Source organism: Myripristis murdjan, chromosome 18, assembly GCF_902150065.1.
Source record: "Myripristis murdjan chromosome 18, fMyrMur1.1, whole genome shotgun sequence".
NCBI lineage: Eukaryota > Metazoa > Chordata > Actinopteri > Holocentriformes > Holocentridae > Myripristis > Myripristis murdjan.
The window spans coordinates 22348775-22367234 of record NC_043997.1 but is presented as its reverse complement, the minus strand read 5'-3'; the positions used below and the strand labels follow the sequence as shown (position 1 = coordinate 22367234).

The 18460-nt window shown below is 41.6% G+C and overlaps 3 protein-coding genes across 5 annotated transcripts; 1 reads left to right on the top strand and 2 right to left on the bottom strand.

The window, feature by feature from the left end:
- Positions 1–24: 24 nt before the first annotated feature.
- slx1b (SLX1 homolog B, structure-specific endonuclease subunit) lies at positions 25–4756 on the top strand. Of its 2 annotated transcripts, XM_030076792.1 has the most exons (6): positions 25–416; positions 570–732; positions 826–877; positions 1718–2035; positions 3109–3324; positions 4328–4756. In XM_030076792.1, the coding sequence occupies exons 2-6, from the start codon at positions 596–598 to the stop codon at positions 4355–4357; spliced, it is 753 nt and encodes a 250-aa protein (XP_029932652.1). In that variant the 5' UTR covers positions 25–416; positions 570–595; the 3' UTR covers positions 4358–4756. The 2 variants fall into 2 exon arrangements, with proteins under 2 accessions (XP_029932652.1, XP_029932651.1); XM_030076791.1 differs by having other exon boundaries at positions 30–732.
- Positions 4757–5833: 1077 nt separating this feature from the next.
- On the bottom strand, positions 5834–11704 carry LOC115376129 (uncharacterized). 2 transcript variants are annotated; one of them, XM_030075595.1, is made up of 7 exons: positions 11574–11704; positions 11231–11352; positions 9952–10062; positions 9644–9697; positions 8528–8686; positions 7667–7789; positions 5834–6247 (listed from the first exon to the last, which is right to left on the bottom strand). In XM_030075595.1, the coding sequence occupies exons 1-7, from the start codon at positions 11578–11580 to the stop codon at positions 6191–6193; spliced, it is 633 nt and encodes a 210-aa protein (XP_029931455.1). In that variant the 5' UTR covers positions 11581–11704; the 3' UTR covers positions 5834–6190. The 2 variants fall into 2 exon arrangements, with proteins under 2 accessions (XP_029931455.1, XP_029931456.1); XM_030075596.1 differs by having other exon boundaries at positions 11231–11349; positions 11574–11581.
- A 626-nt stretch (positions 11705–12330) lies between these two features.
- LOC115376130 (uncharacterized) lies at positions 12331–18400 on the bottom strand. The gene is made up of 8 exons (XM_030075597.1): positions 18270–18400; positions 18027–18185; positions 16126–16247; positions 14778–14888; positions 14461–14514; positions 13476–13634; positions 13098–13220; positions 12331–12762 (listed from the first exon to the last, which is right to left on the bottom strand). Exons 2-8 carry the CDS (start codon positions 18031–18033, stop codon positions 12724–12726), a joined length of 615 nt encoding a protein of 204 aa, XP_029931457.1. The 5' UTR covers positions 18034–18185; positions 18270–18400; the 3' UTR covers positions 12331–12723.
- Between the last annotated feature and the right edge of the window lie 60 nt (positions 18401–18460).

Genomic DNA, 18460 nt, shown 5'->3' with positions numbered 1-18460 from the left:
CACCGCAAGCTAGCCTTTAGCGTTTTGACTGATAAATATACACAAACTAAACCCTATGTTATGTTAATCCATCCCCCAGACATTGATATATTAGCTATTTTAACTGTCATTCACCAAAAACACCTTTACTCTGTTGCGACTACTAGCTCCACAATGCCTTTTTGGACACGATTTTATCAGGCAAATCAGTGAACTGCTAAAAAGCTGTGAGCCGCTGTTTGTTTTCACTTTGATGTTTTGGTGCTGGCGTCATCAGACTCGCCCTAACGTTTGAACGTCAGCTCTAGGTCAATACATTTTTACTGCAATGCATCTTTCTTCGAGTTTATGATAATACCTCAGTCATGGCAGCGGAAAGGTTAAACTGTCCGGTGCTGTATGTGTATTTGTGTTTCCCTGCGTCGTCAGCCAGCTAAGTGAGTGTGTATGCAGCCTCCTGTGGACTGTCAGTCAGCCGTCATTTGGCTGCAGTAACTATTATTGGCATGGATGCTGTATCTCTGTTTGTTAGGACATAAGTTTGCTGTTCTTGCCCTTATTTGTCTTATTGACAACTATCATGGTGGTAGAGGTAGAGAGCTTCTTCGGTGTGTACATGCTGTACTGCACCAACCCCAAATTCAGAGGTCGGATCTACATCGGCTTCACGGTGAACCCCGAGCGGCGGATCGGACAGCACAACGCGGGGAGCCACAGAGGGGGGGCCAAGAGGACCAGTGGCAGAGGACCCTGGTATGATCATGAGGACTACACAGTGTTACACAGGCCTCAGGATTATGAAGCACTTCATCTGTCATAATACATGTATTCCTCTGTAATCCACAGGGAGATGGTTCTTATCATCCATGGCTTCCCCTCTGATATCGCTGCTCTGAGGGTAAGTAGGATCTGTGATAAGGTCTGTGAAGCTGCCAGTAAACAGTGTCTTGTATCTTTATTCAGTGTTTTAAAATTTGACTTTCATTCACTCATAATAAATCAAAGTATACAGTCTGTTATATGAAAATATGTTCTTTGTTAATGGTGTTTCTGGGCCCTTTCCGCCTTAAGACAAGCAGGATGGAATCAAATTCCATGTCTCAATGTTCCTTGCCAAAATAATTATGATTCTTAATATTATCCCAATAATAATATAAATATGCTTAAAGCTTTTACTGGAATGACTTCACCATACATTGTATTAAGAAACAAATATTCTTACTGCATCACAGATAGGACACGTCTTGTTTTAGTGGCTTAGGATTTTGGATTTGGATTTTTGGTAAGAGTCAGGCTCCTCCTTATGGCAACTCAAAATAAATCAGGAAATCAATACAGGACTGTGCTTTAGCGAGTCAGACAACTTTTGCACATCACAGGTGAGGATATTCATGATTATTCTGATTTATAATGATTCCAGAAATTCACCACAGGCAGTTTCAAGGTCTGCAATGAAATCCTGTATTGTCCCATTTTTAATTGAAACCCGGATTACTGACACAGGGTCAGGGCTGGCAGCTCGTCCAGGCTGAGTGACCTACATGCTACCCACTCAGTTGGACACAATACTGCCTTTAAATAGAGAATTAGCACACAAAAATGCCATTGAACATTTTAGTCAATAAAATATATGACAATGATAATAAATAAATGTTTATGTAACTTCTTAGTAATATTCTTTGCAGAGATGATTTTTGATGGACAAATAACAAAGAATGGTATTATGACGTTTTGTCAGTTTGAGTGGGCGTGGCAGCACCCCCACTCCTCCAGGCGCCTGTCTCACGTCTCCCGGCGCTCCAAGAAAGAGTCCAGCCTGCAGTTCCACTGGCGCGTCGTCTCTAACATGCTGCGGGTGGCGCCGTGGAGCCGCCTGCCGCTCACCACCCGCTGGCTCAAACAGGAGTACAGGATGGACTTTGAGCCCAGTCTCCAGCCGCCCCTGCACATCCCAATCGCTTTTGGGAGCGTCAGAGCCAAGAAGAAGCAGCTGCTGGGGGAAAAGCCGGAAGAGCAAGGGACCGTGAGGTGTTCGCTCTGCAGAGGGCCCGTCAAGGTAGAGTGAATCATGTCATGTTTCAAGTGACAGTTAACTCTAAACAACATTTCAGCCATGCAACATCATGGTCCTAAGACCGTAGGTCACGCAGATAGGTAGTTTTAACCATCATGGGCTGTGCAAAATGCATGCCGGCTAATCCCGGAGTACAAATTTTCAAAATTCCACACTGTTTTAGGGGTGCATCCCATTTGCGTATGTTATGCCTCCTCATTTCCTCGATCCTCCAGCTCTCGACCCGGAAACTGATCTCTCTCCTCCATCATCACTCATGTCCCAATTCAGAGAGAGGAGCAAGGAGCAAGGAAACACAGGTGTATCCTGACTTTTTCTCCAAATATTTGATGTCAGGGGTCAATTCCTTACCTACTTTATCTGTGGCATCTGGAATTATACTTGGATCACTTCATAAATGTGTGTGTAGGCGTTCATTTCTCTTGTCTTCTGACCTCATGAGGCCATTTAAGTTGTGTGTTTCCAGGGCTGATGTTTGATAGCTGTTTTACGATACATTAAGGTGTTAAGTAGTTTTAAAGTGTTCAACAAAATGTCCTACCTGACCAGAACCCACACTGGTCCACCACACCCCAAGCTTTAGTCCCAACCATCCCGACCTGTCAGTGTTGCCGTGCTGTCACTGGGACACAAGGAAAAGATGAGTGTCGAGGAAATGAGGATGCAAAATAAACAAATGGGAAGCACCTTTGTACTTTGTGGAAAAACACAGCCTCATTCACCGGTCAGCTGTCATCAGGGCAGAGGGCAGTGATGGTTGGACTTGACAGAGGCGTTGTGGTTATTTGAGTCTTTATTATTCTGCGACCCTAAAACCTGGTGCGACCAAAATCTTACAAACAATAAAATAACATTTTTTAATTTTTTTTTATTGTAAAGGCCCTAATATTAAACATGTTGTGAGGTTACAAAGCCATAGGGCTACCTGTGCTTTAAAGGTGTTGCTTGTTGTTGTTACCCAACAGTCTTATGGTCAAAACCTAATTACTCTGGACCTGTTTGATAGTCAGGGAGACAGCACAAACATTTTTGTCACCCAAAGCTCTTCTCTGCAGGCTTCAGAAAAGCTGAGCTGTTTCCATCCGTCCTGTGGCATGAGCAGCCATTTGATCTGCCTGGCCAAGCACTTCCTCAAGTCCGAGCCCTCCCACCTCCTGCCGGTGGAGGGGGAATGTCCCGCTTGTCATCATTCAGTGCTCTGGGGGAGCCTTATCCGCCATAAAAACGGCTGCTACGGAGACCTGGAGGAGATCACGCCGTCTTCATCCAGAGTAAGTCAGCGGGATACATCCGTGTCGCCTGAATCAGTTGCTGCTGCTATAAATAGAGCTGTAGCTGATGATTATTTGCATTATTGCTTAATCTGTTGATTAGTTAATTGGTTAGTTGTTTGGTGCATAGGTGAAAAATGAGATTTGAGAAGCTGGAATCAGAGAACTTGAAAATGACTCAGTACAATAAATCGATTATCAAAATAGTGAACAGGTCCAATAATGTCCTTTTATTAAAAGAAATACGGTGAATTTTGTTCCGAGGTTCAAATAAAACCTTTCTAAATAGCGGCCTGTCCACGGGCTCCCTGGGTTTCTAAGGGTTAAATAAACTTGAGACCAGTTTTATGTGCTTCCCCAGGTCAGTGTCAGTGAAATGTCTCAGTCAGATACCAGTGTGTGGAAAAACCTCAGTAGGCAACTCTCAGTCTTATTAATGTTTTATATTAGAAGTTGATGAGATGTGACACTCCCAAAGTAACATGGCCCTCATTGACTGTAATGTCACTTTTGGCCAGCAGAGGTCACAGTTGGACCCTGTTTGAAACATGGCGTAGGTCTCACTGTCAGTGCATGCATCCACACTGTAGGGGAGTTTGGGCTTTTATACAGTGATAGTGTAGAGGGATGTGCTGTTTTCAGGACATCCCATCTGTACTATAAAGTGCTGCAGAAAATCTCTGGCACCTGGCCACATTTTAAATAGCGAAATATCATGGTAATTCAAAATGTCAAAATTTCAACAGGGGTTAAGTTGGCATGTATTCATCTAGTTGCCCATATAATAAAGCTGATACTTAAGCAGTTACCCAAACAGTGACTTCCCATCAGCTATTTTTTGGCATGCATAAGATGTTTATTGTAATCCATGATTTGGATTTACAGCCAGTTTTTGAGATGCTACATAAAACACAGTGGTGCATCAAGCCCCACCATCAAAAGCAAACCTTTGTGTTCCTTTGCTCGTTTTTGCTTGACTGTTTTGTCCTGTGATCCTCCACAGAGCCACTGGGCAGACGACCTGCAGATCTGAATGAATGGAGCCTCTCAATATTTATTACTTTCAACTTTTAATGAACTGCAATGCCGACTTGAAGCCATCACTCAGAATTAAGTAATGTGTCGAACTGATGATGCCATTTCTTGCGTGTGAAGTATGATTTTTAAAATGTTTTTAATTAAGTGTATGTATTTGATGTATTGAATATTTGTCTAAAATGATTTCTTTTTGTATTTTGGGGTAAATAAATCATGAACTTTTTTTCTAAAATGCATGAATGTTTCCTTTCAAAAGCAATAGTGTGAATAGCTGGCCCATAATGTTGGGTGGATAATGCACACATTTTGTTTTGTCCATTCAAGGACAACACATTCAGTTTGCTTAGACTGATGTAAAATAAAAAAAAAAAAAAAAAAAAAAAAAAAAAAAAAATCTGTATTAATACAAAACAATAACCCTCAAGCTTAGTGAAAGGGAATAATGATTTGCTTCAAAATGTAGAAGGAACATGCACCAGCAATAACAGAAACATTGAATTCAACTAAAAATGCTAAATTAAATGCACTACAGAAATGTTTATTGATTTCTAGTGGTATACTGGTACTTGGCCTCTTGATGTTACTGATGTAGAAAATTTGTTTTGCTGGAAATGTGACAAAGACGGAGGTGTATCTGTTATTGTTTATCTGAGGTAAATTGAGCCATTTTGTGTACACTGTGATTACTGTTATAATAAATACCCGTTCATTTTGCTGTAGGTGGCAGAGCGTTTAGGGTCCATTTTACCCCGTCCTCCCCCACTACCTATTTTGCACATTTGCAGTTTTATTTCCAGACCAAACCATATTGTCGTGGGAGTCAGTCACGTGTCAGAGCTCCCGAGACGCTGCGGGTTTCATTCAGGCCAAACTCCACAGCAGCTCATTTCCTCCTTTAGCCACAGAGGAGGAACTGCTGAGAGAAATCTGAGCTGTTGGAAATGAAAAGCTTGTCTTTTTGTCACTGCAGCATGTGAATTGAAAGCCATATAATAATAACCTGCATTACCCTAACACTACTTCTCTTCCCTCTGATCTCTGACATGTCTGTACCTTACCTTAGCTATATCTATATCTATCTATCTATCTATATATATATCCTCTTGATATTCTTTTTTCCCTGTGTTACTATACCTGTACTGCAGTGCACCATTTGATACTGATGTGTGACTTCATTTATGTATTCAATTGTTAATGATAAAGATAGGAAACATTTGGATTTCCCTTGAATATTTTTTTTTTAAACGCCAGTAGTTTTGTTTTGTGCCTATGAAATTCACTCTGAAACATTTGAATTAATTGTCCATAAGTTTATAAGCAGTTTTCATCCCTCTGTCCTATCAGAAAAACAAAGTTGCATCTGAACTATGTTGCATAAATATGGACTGTAGCTCTTTTAGCAGCACTGCATGCTGTCTGGAAACCTGCTAAAAGAACCCCTCAGTTCCAAAAAAAAAGAAAAGAAAAGTTTTTAAAAAAATCAATGATATTTTCAGTCATTCATTTATGCTTTTTTTCCTCAAATGACTTAGATTAGTTTGATGCTATTTACTACAACACATTATATATGTCTCCAAAAGTGTGAGTAACCCTTATGCACAAATAACAAATACTCTCCACAGCGTCCATCATTATGTGTTAATACATTTAGTACATTTTAGTCCATTGTAATCAACAATCAAACATCATCAGGCTATCCTAAAAGTCAGTGGAGATTGTCCTTATAAAAACATAGATATCAAGTGCAAACAAAACGATTTCATATAACACAGGATAATACTGTATTTTTGTAATTTGTATTACAAAATGCATATTGAAGTTTCAGTTCTCAGACAGCATCTGTCCTGGCTGCGGGGGCAGGAGGGGCTTGTACAGTGATCACCGGCTGGGAGGAGAGAGAGAAACAAGGAGAAGAGCAAATGAAAACAGACTAATGGCCGACAGAGGGGGCGTGGTGGGCTTGTAACCTCTGAGCAGATTCAGTCGTCAACACAAATCTTAAAGCAGGTACGTCACAGACCACAGCAACACCATGAAATTTCAGCACACAAGTTTGTGCTGAGCTAATGCTGCATTCATGTCGTGTGGGGAAAAAAGGTAAAAGTCACAAAGTTTCCCATCAGTACGTCTTGTAAGTGTTCTCATCAGCTGGAAAATAAAATAAGTGAAACTAAGTAAGCGAATGTTACAGCTGTTCACGTCCATATCAAGATGCACCACTGTTCATCCATTAATTTGACAAAATATGCTCAGTTGTATGGTTTATTGCAGGCCTATTCAATTGGCGGCCCGCGGGCCACATGCGGCCCAGAAGCAATTCCCGAGTGGCCCAGCTCGTGGTTCAACCAAAAAAAGCAGAGAAAAACATTCGCGAGAATGAACTCGAAATCCCTGCAGTAGTTCAGAAAGTGAATGCAACACTCCACGTTGCCTAGCAACACACAACCAACTCACACTGCAGCGCGTTGTTTTGAAAGTTACTGATGCTAGCGGCTCAAAAGTATGTCTTTTTCAACCCTTAAACGAAAAATTGACGATGAAAACCGCCGTTTTAAATGTCTGGAAAATGTCTGGCCCAGCTTAAGGTCTCGGTTAAAAATCTGGCCCAACTGAATTTGTAATTGAATAGCCCTGGTTTATTGGTTTAAAAAGCACGCATGATGAAAGTGGTATTAGATTTGGATTGAATTATGTCTAACGGTCGCCATTTTCAGATATTTGTGTTATCTGCCTTCTAATCAGAGCTTCCCAGTTGTAATTCCAAGTTGCATGTTGGTGTGAGCGCTGTTTACAAGTCGGAAGTTGGTACTCATAGTAAATACCTTATGACATGAATGCAGCATAAAGAAAATGTAATCACTCTTGCACAGATTGGGCCACGCTTGCATTCTCCCAGGCCACGTGGGCTGTCCATCTGACTCGGCATGCAGCTGCTGATAGGTTGGTTTCCGCATGGCCACGCCCACCGTGTTAGATCTACTGACTTTCACTCACTCATTTATCTGCTCATCTCATTCTATGTTGAGTGGATGAAAAACTCTCTACCAACAACAGTTTTTCTTGACATCCCGCTGCCTCACACGGTGCTGATCAAAGTGTGTGTCACAATTGGTGGGGGTCGTCATTTTTACTTGTTTGATCGTTGCGTTCACATGTAATTGAAAAAAAACAAAACAAAAAAAAAAAACACATTATTGAGTTCATAACACTAACCAGGACTTTTTGCTATTGAGAATTGTTGCACATGGTCATAGGAATAATACACACAAATACACTCATTTCAAGAAAAGGCTTTGCTGCTCACCATTTTGGGGGCCGGGGAGCAGCAGTTGACCACCTTGCAGCAGTAGGCAGCCAGAGTGATGGAGATAGCCACCAGAGCAGCCTGAACGAGAATGCTCTCAGAGCACAGGTGGGAATAGGCGTCCTGTTGGTGGAGAGAGAACAGCAGAGGTTATGCTTAGACTGACAGGACAATGGGATGAGACCTGTGAGGACGGCCCGGGACATTTGACAACTGGTCAAAGAGAAGCAAAGTGGAAGTTTTGTGATGTGTATGCTTTAGATTAGCATCTCCACTGCACTGAACTGCTGATCAACCCTCAAATACTTACAGACCTAACTGCATATCTGTGTTTGAATTACTGCTCAAGGCTGTGTACCCTACTTGGCCAGTGATCCAAATATAAACATTATTTATTTGTTGACAAAATTATCATGGAATAAAAAACTTCAACCACTGAACCACTGCTACTACCAAGGGGGACTTTCATTTTGAATATAAGTGTGTACTTCCTGTCCTCACATTTTGGTGGATGTGACTTCAATACGATCACACTGAAAAGAAAAAACAACAAAGCAGCAGAGATGCTTTTCTGCTCCACTGTCTCACAGTAGAAAACTGAAAGTTTAGCTTTTGGCTTCACTCTTAAAAAGCAAAAAGGAAGTAGAAATCAAGCTGTGAATTTGATTCTTTCTTTTTTTTTTTTTTTACTGGAGCTACAGCTGAAAAATGATTTAATAGTTTTTTGTTTTATTGTTGCTAAAAAAAAAAAAAAAGATTGATCCTAATGCCACATGCATTATATATCACTCAGCTCTACTTAATAACATACCAAATGCCAAAATATGACAATGCAATCGCTGGCTCATGGTTAGAACTCACCTCGAGTTGGCGGCAAAGACTGGGGAAATGAACTGTGCCGTTAATTTCATTGAAATACCAGCAGGAGAAGCTGTGATCTTCCAGTTTAATGACAGCGAGGAGCATGTTGAACAGGGACGCACTGCACGCCACAATCTGCATCCCCAGACAGGCCTTCAGCTGAGACACACACACAACCGAGAGGCACTTTTATTTTGAGAAAAATGTCTCTAAGCAGTTGCTCCTGGGCTTCTGTTTCAGACACTGGACAAAATTAAGGAAACATATTCAAGGGAACTTTGTAGTGACTAAACTGCAATTTAAAAAAAACACAACTGAACTAGGGGGTTTTCAAACTGTGTCATGTTGTAGACCCCCACCTTGACTTTCATTAAACCACGAACCCCCATGTGAAGTGATTTGCCCTAAGTGACCCTTATATTTTGGTTTGTGTTTGGTTTTAAATGACTTGACGATCATTTAAACACAAAAAAATCTGATGTTGATGAAGCTTCACTGATCTGACCTTGAAATTCACCCTTTGAATCATTGTCATAAAATAGTTTTCTTGTAATTTTAAAGTATTTTTAAAAATCATTTTCAAGTTTCTAGTTTTGGAAGAAATCATGTGAATTTGTGCAGGTTTCAAAGGCTCTCAAAATGGGAAAATGATTCCTCAGACATTGTCTGCATTCTAACAGTTTTTAGCAAATTAAATTACAGTGAAACTAAATTCATTTTACTGTGGACCCCTTGGAGGCCCCTTGAGGACCCCTGGGCTCCACAGACGCCTCTTTGAAAACTACAGAACTAGACAGCCATATTCAGCCAGTCATATTCAAATTTCACTAAGTAACTTTACACTTTGGCAGCGCTGAGTTGCTGTGTGAAATTTTTAATTTTTTACCTTATGTAAAGAGCCCTGGGCAGTGCAGAAAAATAACCTGGTCTGTTAATTCTTTCAGCGTTTTCCTCCATCCAGATGCACTCATGTTTGGTGTTCTGAAGGCAGGTGTGGGCTCATTCTACATAAGGTACATGATATTTATGTACTGTATGGTGTTTCCATGATTTTGTCCAGCCCTTGTGTATATAAATGATGGAGAAGGGCTTCTCATCTCCAGCCAGGTAACTCACAGTGGGCAGATGAAGGTTCTGTGCTGCTATGGCCACACTCCCAGCTATTATCACCTTCAGAGAGTGACAAAGAACATCATCACTAGCTCCTCAGCAACATTAGGACCAAGTGTCTGGAATTTCAGTCTGTTCATGCACCGTTTTAACACAAAATAACCAAGAAAATGTGACAACCGCCTAAAACCAACAGCAATAATACATTATTAAGCCTTAAAAAACAACACAACAATAAAATATGAAGATTCTTTGCTTAAAAGAATAAGGGGAGGAAAAGTTGTAAGTACATGAATGTGCTGTTGCGTGCTTACCAGCAGTGATGCGATGATGAACGGTATCTCAACTGGTACGTGGTCCAATCCCCGGGCCATGAACACAGAAACCACGCTGATCTGAAACACGCTGAGGCTGATCTGAGTGATCTGGGACAGAGGACATGTCAGTTTGGGGAGAGTGGGGGCAGTTGTTACGTAGGGTCACTTTTTCATTTTTTCCCCAATCGACAATAAATAAGCGTGAGATCTTCCCTTTGAGACGTCAACTTGTGTGTCAAGTAGAGGTCTTCAGGTTTGCCTGACTCCCCGAGCAGACCATATTCACATGGCAGCCATTTTCCTCTGACATCACGCTCAGTGTGGGAAGTTCAAACGCTGTGCTCATGCTCTGTTCCAGGCTGCATCGATTATAAATCTGACAAAGCATTATTATTTCAATGCTTCCTCACTGATCAGCAACTGAGAAAACAATGCATCGTGAAAATCAGACGGACATCGGGCCCATGTTTCAGTGATACGATAGGAAAGGTGTCAAGTAATTATGAAATATATATGAACACCTTGGACTCATTTCTTAAGTCAATGTTCAAATGTTCTGCAGAATGCTAACATTAGCTGTTGTCTCACGGTCGTCAGGTTGTCGGGTTAAAAGTCATGTTTTTATCCTTTGTTTTCTCAGTCAAACAGGAGGGACTCTGTGGTGGCTGGGTCCAGGTCGTACACTTCTTGATATTTTTGGGTTTGGGTATGAAGTTTTGGACCCATGAAGACCTCTAGTGACAAGTTCACTGACACACACACACACAGGCTATATGACAAAACCAAAAGCTACAGTGGCTTGTGGCTTAAATTAATGCAGTTTGTATAATGCATTAATGTTCCAGAGTCCTGAATCATCATAAAGATGTTAATTAACTGTTAACTGTTCAGCAAGCAGCAAATCATAGCAGAGAGACAAAACCGAAACAAAACAGGTACAATAATGTTAGAAATATGGCTGTTAATCTTGTGTGACACATTTTTCCTGGATGTAAAATAAAATAAGACATAAACCTGTGCATGTACAGTAACTGAAATCTAGTAATGGTTCGTTTTTTGTTGCCTGATTTAAATTCATTTTAAATAAGGATAACAACAGACCCCACAACTGACACTAACTTTTTTTCTTTTTTTTTAACAGTCCTGTGACTAATTGGCCTTCATTAGCCCACTAATGACATATCGCACCTACACACACACACACACACACACACACACACACACACACACACACACACACACACACACACACACACACACACACACAGATGTGTACCCCCAGAGCCTTGGGTTCGGACTCCAGGTATTTCTGCTTCCTGGCCGGGTCTCTCTGGAAGGTCACTGAGACCAGGGGGCTCTGGTCCGGGCCGCTCCCCGCGTCCACAGCCGCTCCTTCTGCTGTAAAAAAAATAACAGTAATGACACAGGCTGGCTTACTCATGCAACTCGCAGCAGAAAAGCTCCAAAATGAAGAAGCAAATATGATGAAGAATGCTTTTACAGCCTGTGAGCGTCACTGTGTCACCCTGAAAGCTCATCAGAGAAGCAGCAGAGATTTCATGTGATAATTCCTAGGCTGGAAAAGGAAGAAGCGTGCAGCTGGAAAGGCCTGTTTCTACCTGCCATGGTCACCGTGTCCGCCACAACTCAGAGGCTCCGCCGCGAAGTTTCCACCGCCGCCCCGGAGCTTCGTGCAGCTCCGTGACTTTGGAGGCCAGTCCCGCCTCCTCTCGGGCAGAGGAATTTGACTCCTGCAACACATTTCCTGCCTGTGAGATCATGACGAGCTTCGACCAGAGATCAGGATGGGATGTGCTGTGATTTTACTCCAGAAACTCCGAAAATGACGCCCATGATCAGCTGGATGTACTGTTTGTCTCTTTTCAAGACGCGACTTCTCATTTGTTTTCTTGGTGTTTCCTCTGTTTTGCCCCTTCGTCATTATAATGATAAAAGCCTCATTATTTTTTAATTATTAACCACAAGTTACACGTCAAATTGAGCTCTTTTAAAAAGTGTGTAACACATTCTTAAAATCAGAAGATCTCTAGTCAGTATTATATGGATGTAGGCTTTAGAAAAGATGTTATTGTGAGGCCAATCTGGTCATTTAGCAGAGAACTTCCCAAAATGTCCACTGATGTCCGTGTATATTGACATCCGAATAATTTCCCATTTTTATAGCAATATCAACTTTCATGGAAATATTAGCATTTTCAGTACAAGCCACACTATGAACATGAATATGATGGTCACTCCATTGTATATTTGTGTCTCTAACAGTGGTAAAGCCACTGGGCTCCAACTAAAATAAACTGGTGAAGTGCAGCTCATTGAAATATGATCTTTATTTGACATTGTAGTTAAATGCAGTGATGTGGTGCTAAATAAAAAGGAGGAAACTGTATTTCCTCCAGTTGGTGATCAGCCATAGACAAACCACCAAGATAAACAAAAATCAATTACATGCTTTCTTCATATGACTTACATCATGGAAATTACTATGATATATTTTATGGGTTTACCTCATGAGGAATTCTCTCCAAAAATGTGAGTAACCCTTATGCACAAAGTTCACATCAGTGGAGATTAAGTCCATATAAAAACATAGATATCAAGTGTAAACAAAACAATGTTGTATACCACAGGATTATACAGTATTTTTGTCATTTGTACCATACATGTTGACATTTATAAACCTTTATGTATTTTTTTAAGGAGCTATATGAGGCTTTGCGCCTGGCTTCTGTTCTCAGACAGCATCTGTCCTCAGTGCGGGGCAGGAGGGGCTTGTACAGTGATCACCGGCTGGGAAGAGAGAGAGAAACAAGGAGAAGAACAAATGAAAACAGACTAATGGCCGACAGAGCAGCAGCCTCCTGTTGAAACACGAGCGCTTCACTTTGTACTGATGGGCATCAATTCACTGAACTCTACAGTACAATCATGTAGCTAAATCTGATAGAATTTGTCACCAAAACACCCAAACTCGTCTTCTTCTGCTTCATTGCTATCTTGGGGCAGTTGAAAGTGACTGACAAACAAACAAACAAAAAACAGGTCTGACAAGTCTTCTGAGATAACTTCCTATGTGTCTTAGCCCCAGAAATACAGTCATTCCAACACAACAACTTGCTGCTCACCATTTTGGGGGCCGGGGAGCAGCAGTTGACCACCTTGCAGCAGTAGGCAGCCAGAGTGATGGAGATAGCCACCAGAGCAGCCTGAACGAGAATGCTCTCAGAATCCATGTGAGAATAGGCGTCCTGTTGGTGTAGAGAGAACAGCAGAGGTTAGACTGACAGGACAATAGGATGAGACCTGCAGGGAAATTTGGCCACTGAAGCAGCAAACCGATTAGGCAGAAGTGACATGTAAATTTTGCATCATGCATGCAAAAACAAACAAATAATGATATATACATTCTGGCTTTCTCACCTAGTCCTACCTGCAAGTTACTAGCATACCAAATGTCAAATCATGACAATACAATCAATCCGAAGAGCACATTTATAACTCACTGAAACTTGCTTGCAAGTGGTGAAATTCAATGTGCCGAGATCTTCTTCATCGTAATACCAGCAACGATACCGATGATCTTCCAGTTTAATCACAGTGTGGATCATGTTGAACAGGGACGCACCACAGGCCACAATCTGCATCCCCAGACAGGCCTTCAGCTGAGACACACACACAACCGAGAGGCAGCTTCAGTTTGGAAACAAACAAACAAAAAAAAAAAACAAGGCTTCTCACTCATGCCTCAGAAAGGTTAGTCCTCTTGTGTTTCTGCTTCAGACATTTATAGAGGGTGGACAAAAGACAGATGGACTGGTTTTTCAAAGGTTTTGAATCACAAGAGACCCTTGATCATACAGTATGAGGCCCAGTAGTATGTGAGACTAGCGGCAGACAGATACATGCACACACAGACAGGAAAAGCAGTGTTTTCCTTGCATTTATAAGACTTTTGCATGGTGCCCAAGACATTGAAAGGGAAATGTGAAAAAAACTAGAAATACCACCTCATGGTTGTATGCCTCTGTCCACCTGGCAAACTTGCCGTTTACATCAGTTTTGAAGGAATTTAATAAAATGTTTCCAGTGTATTTTTGGTGAAATGGAGACTATTTTTACAGAGGAGTGCAGAGGAATGACAGAGAGCTTCATCACGTGGTGCACTGAAGCTCAATATCAGCAAAACCAATGAGGTTGTGGTGGACTACCAGAGGATCAGGAGGCCCCCTGTCCTGTTAGTCACCCAGTTAGAGAAAGTCAAGTGAAAATGCTGAATGATGGTGTTGAATAATGGCCCGAAAAACATTTTTGCGGAACATTATGATGTCACAGTGAAGTTAACCTTTGAGATATAATATGTCATGACTTCATCTTTTTTTATCTTTTTATCTGATATTTATGTATTGTATGGTGTTTCCATGATTTTGTCCACCCCTTGTGTATATAAATGATGGAGAAGGGCTTCTCATCTCCAGCCAGGTAACTCACAGTGGGCAGATGAAGGTTCTGCGCTGCTATGGCCACACTCCCGGCTATTATCACCTTCAGAGAGCGACAAAGAACATCATCACTAGCTCCTCAGCAACATTAGGACCAAGTGTCTGGAATTTCAGTCTGTTCATGCACTGTGTTAACACAAAATAACCAAGAAAATGTGACAACAGCCTAAAACCAACGGCAATAACACATTATTAAGCCTTAAAAAAACAAAAAAACAACACAACAATAAAATATGAAGATTCTTTGCTTAAAAGAATAAGGGGAGGAAAGGTTTTAAGTACATGAATGTGCTGTTGCATGCTTACCAGCAGTGATGCGATGATGAACGGTATCTCAACTGATACGTGGTCCAATCCCCGGGCCATGAACACAGAAACCACGCTGATCTGAAACACGCTGAGGCCGATCTGAGTGATCTGGGACAGAGGACATGTCAGGTAGGGGAGAGTGGGGGCAGCTGTTACGTAGGGTCACTTGTTCATTTTTTTCCCCAATCGACAATAAATAAGCGTGAGACCTTCCCTTTGAGACGTCAACTTGTGTGTCAAGTAGAGGCCTTCAGGTTTGCCTGACTCCCCTAATACCAAAGGTCCCAGATCTCTGACATTGAAATGCTGAGTCCATTTGGACCCATTAATAACAGTGATTTGATTTTCTTTTTTCATCATTGTTTTGTAAAGCAACATTAACAATAGTCTTCTGTTAGAAATGTCAAACATGTGATGTAATGAGGCTGGATCCTGCTCCCTACAAAGTGCAACTGTTGCCAAAAATGGAAGGTTTCACCAAATTGTCACAACAACCGAAATCCCTGCCATTCATTTGTCTTGGGACTGACTGGGTTCAGGGCCACATTTCCCAGCTCTGCTTGGGTCTGCATTGGAATAACGGATATGGTCTGGCCACAGGTCGGACATTTCTGGATCTTTTTGGGTTCATGTATGAGATTTTGCCCCCCTGAAGACCTCTAGTGACAAGTTTACTGAAACACATGGGCTATATGACATTTTAGATCTGATATAAATTGAAAGCTACAGTGGCTTGTGGCTTAAATTAATACAGTTTGTATAATGCATTAATGTTCCACTAACACGAACTAAGAACAGTCCTGAATCATCATAAAGATGTCCCTATACCTAGTAACTGTTCAGCAAGCAGCAAATCATAGCAGAGAGACAAAACTGAAACAGAACAGGTACAATAACGTAAGGAAATATGGCTGTTAATCTTGTGTGACACATTTTTCCTGGATGTAAAATAAAATAAGACATAAACCTGTGCATGTACAGTAACTGAAATCTAGTAATGGTTCGTTTTTTGTTGCCTTATTTAAATTCATAAGGATAACAACAGACCCCACAACTGACACTGTTGGTGGGTTAGTATTTAAAGTGAATTTGTTCATTCTTACCTCAAATAATCAATTGTGAAAACATGAATTCAGCTGAAAATGTTAGTGATGTTGGGAAAACAGTTGTTTTGTCATCAGGAAGGCTAAAAGTTCAAAGTTCATTTTTGTACAGGCCTATGACTAATTAGTCTACATATTTATATATGACTCTAATAACATATCGCAGTCATACGTGTGTGCGCGCACACACACAAACACACACACACACACACACACACACACACACACACACAGTTGTGTACCCCCAGAGCCTTGGGTTCAGACTCCAGGTATTTCTGCTTCCTGGCCGGGTCTCTCTGGAAGGTCACTGAGACCAGGGGGCTCTGGTCCGGGCCGCTCCCCGCCTCCACAGCCGCTCCTTCTGCTGTAAAACCACAATGACAGGTGCCACAGGCTGGCTTACTTACAGTTCTGGAAAAAATTACGAGACCACTGCAATTTATTCCCAAATCAGCAGCTCAATGAGTATGACAAGCATTCCATGACAGTCTTGGTTAAATTTCTACACAAGCACACCTCATTCTGCTTAATGAGGTACTGATTAGGGGATCACATGAATCAAATCTTATTCAATGAGGAAAAGTATATATAAAAAAAAAACACTGCTGTAATCAACACTCTCCTCTTGCAATGTGACCAGTTGGATGGGAAAACGGTGCTAGAAATCCTTCAAAGGTAATTGGAAATTTAAAAATAACCAGTGACCATGCCAAAAAAGGTGAAAAAGGTTTTGAGTGAGGACAAGAAAGGCTCAGTCCTGGTTTTACTGGCACAAGGATACTGTGAGCATCAGGTTGCTTCTATCCTCAACATTTCAAAGACAGCTGTTCACAAGAACAAGGTCAAGCAACAGACACTAGGAACAACAAAGCTACAGGCTGGAAGAGGGTGAGAACAAGTCAGTACTGAGAGGGATGACAGCCAACTTATTCAAATGTCACTCAAGAACTGTAGGCTGACCTCAAGTGACCTTCAACAACAGTGGCAAACTAAAAGTGGAGTGAAGTGTATGGCAAGAACGCTTCGAAACAGGCTTCTACAGGCAAGGCTGAAGTCAAGCAAAGCCAGAAAAAAGCCCTTCATCAGTGAGAAGCAAAGAAGAGCCAGACTGAGGTTTGCAAAAGACCACTGGAATTGGACGGTAGAGGACTGGGGTAAGGTCATCTTCTCTGATGAGTCCAGTTTTCAGCTTTGCCCAACACCTGGTCGTCTTATGGTTAGACAGAGACCTGGAGAGGCCACAACCCACAGTGTCTCTCAAACTGTAAAGTAAGGAGGAGGGTCAGTGATGATGTGGGGGTGCTTCAGCAAGGCTGGACTCGGGCAGATTCGTCTTTGTGAAGGGCGAATCAAGCCAAGTGCAAGGTTGTCCTAGAAGAACATTTGCTTCCTTCTGCTAAAACTGTGTTCCCCAACAGAGAGGATTGATTTTTCCAACAGGACAATGCTCCATGCCAAACAGCCAAGGTCTGAATGGAGGATCACCACATCAAGACCCTGCCATGGCCAGCCCAATCTCCAGATTTGAACCCTATCGAAAACCTCTGGAATGTCATCGAGAGGAAGATGGATAGTCACAAACCATCAAGCAAAGCTGAGCTGTTTGATTTTTTGCAGAAAGAGTGGCATAAAGTTACCCAACAGCAATGTGAAAAACTAGTGGAGAGCATGCCAAAACGCATGAAAGCGGTAATTGCAAATTGGGGTTATTCTACCAAATACTGATTTCTGAAAATGAATTGGCATTTGTTTTCTTTGAATTTTAAAGTTCTGCAAATACTGCAGCAAATACTGCATCATCTTTGTTATTTTGAGGTGTTGTCGTTTCCTTTAAATATATGCTCTAAAGAACAATAGTTTTATTTGGAATTTAGGAGAAATATTGTCAGCAGTTCACAAAAAATGAAACAAAACTGTTTATCTCATCAATACATGCACCTATAAGAGATAAAACCTGAGAAACTGGTCATTTTGCAGTATTTTTTTTCCAAACGAAGAAGCAAAAATGATGAAGAATGCTTTTACAGCCTGTGAGCGTCACTGTATCAGCCCTAAAGCTCATCAGAGAAGCTGCAGAGATTTCATCTGACAAATCCTAAGTTGGAAAAGGAAGAAACGTGCAGCTGGAAAGGCCTGTTTCTACCTGCCATGGTCACCGTGTCCGCCACAACTTCACCGAGCTGCGGCTCTGCTTGTTGCCCAGAGGCTCCACTGGTATGTTTACACCACCGCCCTGAAGCTTCGTGCAGCTCCGTTTCTTGGAGGCCAGTCCCGCCTCCTCTTGGGCAGAGGAATTTAACTCCTGCAACACATTTCCTGCCTGTGAGAACAACAGGTTTCAATAAAAAATAAAACAAGAACAGAATAGCACTTAGAGGTTCCAAACCTGCTGGAAAACACGAAGTTCCTGATATTATGTTTGGTCACTGTGATAAATTATTAGTTGTAAGTGACTAAACTATGAGTTTTAGAGGGCACATATTCCTGGATCCCCCTTTTTAACACCCGACTTCCCAGTTTCTTTTTCCTGTTCTTTGGGGGGGATGGGTGGAGACAAAGGACTTCTTGAGAACTTGA

Bases quoted from the DNA above. Each gene is read 5' to 3' on its own strand.
- slx1b (XM_030076791.1), top strand. From the start codon at position 560: ATGGTGGTAGAGGTAGAGAGCTTCTTCGGTGTGTACATGCTGTACTGC. The intron at 733-825 runs GTATGATCATGA...TGTAATCCACAG, and splicing joins ACCAGTGGCAGAGGACCCTG to GGAGATGGTTCTTATCATCC. The intron at 878-1,717 runs GTAAGTAGGATC...ACGTTTTGTCAG, and splicing joins CTGATATCGCTGCTCTGAGG to TTTGAGTGGGCGTGGCAGCA.
- LOC115376129 (XM_030075595.1), bottom strand. The intron at 9,698-9,951 runs GTAAGCACGCAA...CACTCTCTGAAG, and splicing joins TCATCATCGCATCACTGCTG to GTGATAATAGCTGGGAGTGT. The intron at 6,248-7,666 runs GTGAGCAGCAAA...CTCTCCTCCCAG, and splicing joins GCTCCCCGGCCCCCAAAATG to CCGGTGATCACTGTACAAGC.
- LOC115376130 (XM_030075597.1), bottom strand. The intron at 14,515-14,777 runs GTAAGCATGCAA...CGCTCTCTGAAG, and splicing joins TCATCATCGCATCACTGCTG to GTGATAATAGCCGGGAGTGT. The intron at 13,635-14,460 runs GTGAGTTACCTG...TGTGTGTCTCAG, and splicing joins AGAACCTTCATCTGCCCACT to CTGAAGGCCTGTCTGGGGAT.